The following is a 6,458-nucleotide window of genomic DNA, read 5'->3' as shown; positions in this document are numbered from 1 at the left end:
GTTAAAGTTACAAGCAGTAAAAGTAGGGATAGTTACAAATTAATGCATCAATAACTAAAATCCTGAAATAGTGCCTGATGAGTGCTTTTGCTTCTGATACTTTAAGTATATTTTTGATGCTAATATCTTCACCGTGGTATTACTGTGATTCAAGATTTAAGATTTCGTATTATATTGTTTTTGTTTCTGCTCTATGCTTGTTAAAAAAAAATAAAAAATCTGGAATTAATGGTAGAGCTTGTTTGTGTCTTGAGTTTGTTTTTTGTTTTTTTTTTTCATTTAGAAAAACAATTTCTTGTAATTATATTACGTTACATTACATTAGACTGGGGGATTGGTGGCCCCCATGACCTCATTGTTAGAGGTCATATCCAGCAAGGCGCTGTCAGCTGATTGCTGACTGATTGGGGAGGAGGAGCTGTGAGATGTTGCTGCAGGCCGTTCATTCCTGTGCTGTGCCAACATCTAAACAATAGCTTTGCCTTGCACCCGTCCACGTTAAAGAAAGTGAGGGCGAAAGACGTTTTGAGGACGGTGAGCAGGAGACAGTTCACTTTTATGATACAATATTTTATAGGCTGTTGTTACAATGGAAAGCTGGAAGAATCACGTACGCGCTCGGCTGCAGCAGAGAGACCAAACTGAAAAACTCCCCCATGTTGGCGTTTTCACAAGCTGTAAGATTACTATTTTTTTTTCTATCTCACTGATGATGTTCTCAGCGTCTCTAAGAACATTTGTCTGTTTTTCCTTTTAGTGTCTCAACTAGAAGAACGTTTTGAAATTCGCAAACAAGTTTTGGAAGAAGTTCAGTCTAAGAGGTTAGAAATACAGAATTTCACTTAACCCACATTTGGCCTTTCTGTTGATCTGGGTTTATATATGAAACTTGACTCATCTCTTTGAAATCCGTGCGCTGGTTTTCATTGGCAGTTTTGAACGAGGTGGAGTTGAAGTTGGGAAAAACACCAGACTTCTTCAACTCCAACTGAGAGAGAGTGAACACCTGGCAGAAAAGGTGGGTTCAGTGAGGAGTAATCCAGTGAGGACACCATAGCATCAGGCTCCAGCTATAAGCAGAGAAGTTTCAGCTATTGTTTAACTATAAAACCAGCAGCAGGTTGGACAAGTATTTGCAGTAAAACTCAGGCAATAGATTGGAAAAATAATCATTAGCCCTTTTGACTTCTATTATAGAAGAAGGAAGAAACTGGCCCATATGATCCTTCTTTGATTTGTGTGTGCACTTGTGAGATCCTCCCCATTATCCACCACTCAGTAAATTCATCCTTTTCGTTTTGTCTCCACAGCTGTCTCAGACTGTCTCTGACCTGACCACCGTCCTGTATCTGAAAGAGGCTGAACTGCAGTACTGGCAGTCACGGTAATTTCAGGTTTTCAGTGCATGTCAGTGGATAACTGTGGCTGTCAGAGTGTACTCTGTGTTTTCTCTTAACGTAACTGAGTCCTAACCATTCTAAGAAACAAAAGTGTTTCCTATCCTCAAAAAGTCCCCCCAAAAACAAATGTTGGAAAAGTGGGGGTCTTCTTATAATCAGCGTTGTGCTATACTTGGGCCTAGGCCGTAATAATGAAATATAAGATTCAGCCTCCCTCTCAACCCAATAATTTTCTTTCAGTCCAGTCACTTAAATAAAAGAATGTCAAAATTGTTGCTTTGGGTATATAGTAAAAGAACAATGTGACATTAGGTATGTATGGAACAAACATGTAGTGTTGCAGTGCTGCTCCTGTATATGACAGTCAGCAGGGTTTAATTATACAGTGTAAGCAGAACCACAAATCACTTCCCGTGTTTGTGGCATCTGTTGCATAATGGGACCTTGATGAAGAGGCATAAATCCACTTTAACACTTGGTGTATGAACTTGTGACCTACAATCTAACATCTAAAAGTCTGAAGTAACAATAGCACAAGGTGACCAAAGGTAGAATAAATAACCATTTCATTACTTGGCAATTTCAGTGTGTCCCAGTACCGTCAAGAGGCACTCACTCTGGCTAAAGGGAGTAACACCATGAAGGCAACCCTTTCAGAATTTGAGTTCACCGTGGAATGTCAATCCAAAGAGCTGGCAGCCCTGCGGACAGAGCAGAAAGGACTAAAGGAAACGTTGGCACAGGCTTGGAGAGAGAAAGAGGAACTCCTGCAGCGGTGTATGGAGGAGAAGAGGGAGGAAGCTGACAGGTTAAATAAGTACAACGACACGCAGGAAAGGTAAGAGAAGTGAATGTGTGATCCTGTGTTTGACTTACAAAGCTCAAACATAATAGTTTTTAAGTTGTGATTTTAAGTTGTCTGATCACTACTTTCCCTCAGGTGGCAACGTTTGGCCAGACAACTGAAGAAGCACCTTCATAGGGAAATGGGAAAAGGGTATGATCCCGTAGTGATGGGCCCCTGGAGTGATACGTCTCCATCAGTCATTCAGAGTAAGAGTCAGCATTCCCTTTGAAATATTAACACGTAATGCAAATAAATGTCTGTCTTTGAATTTAATAACATTACTTCACCTCAGTGCTGGATCCTCGTTTGGCACCAAGAGCCTTCATCAGTCATCAGTTTGACCTTCTCAGTGAGAAGCGTCTATTTGATGAGGTCAAGACAAAAAGGGCTTTTTAACAGTGACTTGTTAACATGATTAACAAAGCACTATTAGCGCTGATGAAGAACCAATTAGCCTTCATCAAATTTGTCAAATACCTAACTTTATAGTGATGGAGAAAGTATTCAGGTCCTTTACTTCAGTAAAAATGCAAATACACTGTAAAAATACTCCATGACAGTGAGAAATGTTTAAGTGAAAGTATGTGACTACGATTAGGAAAATATACTTCAAGTATCAAAAGTAAAAGTACTTTTGCATCCATAGATCATTTTTAAATTATTAATGTGCAAAGAGCAATTTACTGTTGCCGCTGGTTGAGCTGGAGCTAGTTTTTAATAATGTGCGAACAATGACTAGTTTTACTGTGGATTAATCTGCTTATTGTTGATTAATCAGTTGGTTGATTGGTTTGTTAAAGTTAAGAAAATGGTAGGAAAAGCACATCGCAATTTCCCAGAGCCCAAAATGACACCTTCAGACGAATGGTTCTGTCACCCATCTGTAATTATTAAAACAATTACAACAAAACAATCTCAAATTCACATTTGAGAGGCTGGAATCGTGAAATATTTGACATCTTTGTATGAAATATAACTTAAAACAATTATCACAATAGTTGCCAATCAATTTTCTGTCAGCTGACAAATAGATTAATCGACTAAGGGTTTCAGCTCTGATTGTATATATTGAAGGGTAGTTTAAACAATAACAAAGCATCATATTTTATGAACTCTGCATATGTCTAGCGTGTAAAATCTCTGTAAAGTAACCAGTAGCTACAGCAGTCAAAGTTATTGTAGTGTCATTTAAAAAGTACATTGCCTACTGAATTGAGGTGAAGTAGAAGTGTTAAGTATGAAAAGAAAAATACTTAAGTACAGTACCTCATATTTCTACTTACGTGCAGTACTTGAGTAAATGTACTAGTTATATTTCACCCCCAGTAGAGAACAGACCTAAAGTCAGCTCAAAGCCAATCACCCCAGTAACCAAGTACAGAGGCCCCAGAATCTGACAGAGCCGTCAGTCCCCTTGTGTAATACTGCTGACCCATTTCAGTTATTATATTTAATGATTTTTTAATTTAAATTTGTATTACTGGTAGTTTTGATAAGGCTTTGACACTGCATTATTACCTTTCTTAGGAAATAAAATTTACATAGCATATAAGAGTACAGTTAACCTTTGTCAGGACCCTCAAAATATCCACATCTGTGTGCTGAATGTAACCTAAAACATGTAATTCAACCTTGTCGTCATGCTCATCTTGTCCTCAGGGATCAACAATACAACAGATACTACCCTGGGGCACTCAGACCACAACAAAGTCTCAGCTGTAGAAAACGTCTGACGTCTGAATTTCCCACACAGGATGTGACGCCAGAACTATGACCAAGGAGTAACTCTTTGCAACTAGAAGTGCAAGGACAAACTGTTTCTTATCTCTTTTTTTTTTTTAGATAAAAGACTTTGTTAGAGTGCCAAACTTTACATTTGCTGCTTTAACTAAAGCCCCTCCTTTGTCACGTAATGTCTGTTAACCACATCTGGACTGACTGACACCCCCCACCAAGGAATTTTTAAAATCCTTCCATTTGTACCAGTTGAGGTCAGGCCTTGGTATTAGTACCCATGTGCCTGTTCCAACTTTTAGCTATGTTTATTTGCACAGAAAATCGCATGAATCATTTTAACTTATGTTAAAAAGTGTATTTGAAAAGAATTAAATAACCAGGGATATTTAAAGGTCATATTTTAAAATAACATTTATTAAAATGGAAGAACCAAACTGTATTCCTGATTAATATAGCCTGTTATTGTAAATGCATTGTTGTGAAAAATAAAGTCACTTATGTTTTTTTTTCTTTTTAATTGAATTGCCTCTCTTTTGCTTTGTCATCCATCAAAAAAATGATTCCTGATTTAAAAACTCTCCTCCTAACTCTTAATACTTGACCACACTGGGGATCACATCAGTTTAATGGCATTTTGGCTCCAAATTTGTCCTCAGTTGTTGGACTGCAGGGTAAATAAATTCTCCACATTTCAAAAAAGAAACAAAATCCCTACTAATCTAATATTCAATAGTCATTCTTTTGAGATTTATTTTTCTTTTGTTTAATCAGTTATATGAGTTACAAATATCATTTATTTATAAAAATATATATATTTTTGTAAGAATTCCAGTTCCACATCTCCATGGCAAATTGAGCTCAGATTTCAGTTTGTTTGTAGCATGTTTCCATAGTCACCAGTGTGTGTTAACCTAGTTGTTAAGTTTGGCTCTGCACGTGTGTGTGTGTGTCTGTGTGTCTGTGTGTCTGTGGTGTGTTGGTGAAACCACTCAGTGGACTCAACATCTCAAAGTGTTTCAAAATGGTAAAAGGTGGGAAGCGATATTCTTCAATGAGCAATGATGGCAAATGGGTGAGAATTCATTAATTTTTATCACATAATTAGAACAGAGCATTACAAATCGTAGCATTCAAACCTGGACATGTAATTAGCTTTTCTTTTAACTTCTTCTCAGTTTGCTCATTCAGTTTCACCTGAAAATGAGACGAGGAATCGTGGGACTTGTACCAGCACTGGGATCATGCTTACTCAGGTTAAATCATCGTTGCCTCAGGCTTTGAACTTTGAGCGCTATCCTAAATGGAAAACTCAGCAGGTGTGTATGTGAAGTAGCTCATGTAGTGTCTGGCATGACTGTTCTTTTTCCCCACAGTGTTGTTATAGACCAGGGCTTTAAAAGATTTCATTGCACTTTAGCAGAGGAAGAAACTGCCTCCTCATTTTATCTCATTCCCCTGTATTCAGTTGTATTAGACTCTTTTTTTTCATGGGTTTCTTCACAGAAATCCAGCGAGTATCCATTCTCAGACCATGACAACAAGCAGTCCTTAAAAGACAACATCTCTGTCTTCACTCATGTGAGTATGAAGAGACATTCAGGGCATTATGAAATGTTCAGCTCTATCACAGCTGGAAAGGAAACCATATCTCCTCTGTAACAGTATCATGTTGGTGTACTTCAGGGTGTGGGACGCAGGAAATGTACTGATGATCGCAGACAGCACAACTCCCACTTCTGCCTGTGCCATGATGGAGCTGACAGTGGCACTGCCGAGGGTGGGGGGAACCTCACAGCCTACCAGACCGACTTTATGGTGAAGCAGGCTGTTAATGTTCCAACCGGCACCAGACGGTTCCCCCGCAACCACAAGCAGAAGTCTGCAGAGGCGGCTATAGCGCAGGCAGGGGAGCAATTCATGTGGTTTGGACGACATGACTCTCACCTCTCAGACACCCTAAAAGTGCTGGCAGCTACCAACTGCTCAGTACCTTCCAAGCCCTAAGATACTCCTACATTTAAGGAACTAGATGGCATCATCGACAGGACATACAGGTTTTATTCCACAGCAACCCAAATTAGACAAGAAAGTGGACAGATAACAACCCAGTTAATGTATCTTCAGCATCTTATACTTGACTACATTTAAGTGCACGTGAAATTAAATAAACTTTTTATGTTAAATAGCCTTTTATGCACATGATTTATACAAATGTAACTTCAGTGCGCTCACATTATGCTCTCAGGTATGTTATTAACACATTTAAAGGGGCACTCCACTGATGTGGCACTACACTTTTACAAGTTGGGTGGCTCAAAAAAAAGATTAGGAAAGAAAGGTCAAAAAGAAGCAACAGAGGGCAAGATATAACCAACTTCTCATCACTAGAGTGGCTCAAGCTCCAAAAACACTAGATCCTACATTACCCATAATGCAACTAAAAAGTATCTTTTGATGGACCTCCTTCGCCTAGA

At 38.7% G+C, this 6,458-nt stretch overlaps 2 protein-coding genes across 3 annotated transcripts; both read left to right on the top strand.

Moving 5' to 3' along the window:
• The first annotated feature begins 389 nt into the window (after positions 1 to 389).
• Positions 390 to 4,491, top strand: LOC139622769 (autophagy-related protein 16-1). Its single transcript, XM_071480339.1, has 7 exons — positions 390 to 677; positions 758 to 821; positions 934 to 1,018; positions 1,311 to 1,384; positions 1,987 to 2,238; positions 2,341 to 2,453; positions 3,907 to 4,491. The coding sequence occupies exons 1-7, from the start codon at positions 590 to 592 to the stop codon at positions 3,978 to 3,980; spliced, it is 750 nt and encodes a 249-aa protein (XP_071336440.1). The 5' UTR covers positions 390 to 589; the 3' UTR covers positions 3,981 to 4,491.
• A 360-nt stretch (positions 4,492 to 4,851) lies between these two features.
• On the top strand, positions 4,852 to 6,190 carry tex36 (testis expressed 36). Of its 2 annotated transcripts, none has more exons than XM_071480340.1 (4): positions 4,852 to 5,056; positions 5,160 to 5,300; positions 5,488 to 5,562; positions 5,668 to 6,188. In XM_071480340.1, exons 1-4 carry the CDS (start codon positions 5,006 to 5,008, stop codon positions 5,986 to 5,988), a joined length of 588 nt encoding a protein of 195 aa, XP_071336441.1. In that variant the 5' UTR covers positions 4,852 to 5,005; the 3' UTR covers positions 5,989 to 6,188. The 2 variants fall into 2 exon arrangements, with proteins under 2 accessions (XP_071336441.1, XP_071336442.1); XM_071480341.1 differs by having other exon boundaries at positions 4,898 to 5,056; positions 5,173 to 5,300; positions 5,668 to 6,190.
• The last annotated feature ends 268 nt before the right edge of the window (positions 6,191 to 6,458 follow it).

This window comes from Trachinotus anak, unplaced genomic scaffold (assembly GCF_046630095.1).
Source record: "Trachinotus anak isolate AG129_WGS33_773 ecotype Australia unplaced genomic scaffold, CSIRO_AGI_Tana_v1 ptg000007l, whole genome shotgun sequence".
NCBI classification, from domain to species: Eukaryota; Metazoa; Chordata; class Actinopteri; order Carangiformes; family Carangidae; genus Trachinotus; species Trachinotus anak.
Note: the sequence above shows the minus strand (reverse complement) of the source record. Positions and strands in the feature narration are given on the sequence as shown.

Coding starts and splice junctions, on each gene's coding strand:
- LOC139622769 (XM_071480339.1), top strand. CDS start 590: ATGGAAAGCTGGAAGAATCACGTACGCGCTCGGCTGCAGCAGAGAGAC. Junction 678..757: donor TGTTGGCGTTTTCACAAGCT/GTAAGATTACTA, acceptor TTTTCCTTTTAG/TGTCTCAACTAGAAGAACGT. Junction 2,239..2,340: donor TACAACGACACGCAGGAAAG/GTAAGAGAAGTG, acceptor ACTTTCCCTCAG/GTGGCAACGTTTGGCCAGAC.
- tex36 (XM_071480340.1), top strand. CDS start 5,006: ATGGTAAAAGGTGGGAAGCGATATTCTTCAATGAGCAATGATGGCAAA. Junction 5,301..5,487: donor CTAAATGGAAAACTCAGCAG/GTGTGTATGTGA, acceptor GTTTCTTCACAG/AAATCCAGCGAGTATCCATT. Junction 5,563..5,667: donor ACATCTCTGTCTTCACTCAT/GTGAGTATGAAG, acceptor GGTGTACTTCAG/GGTGTGGGACGCAGGAAATG.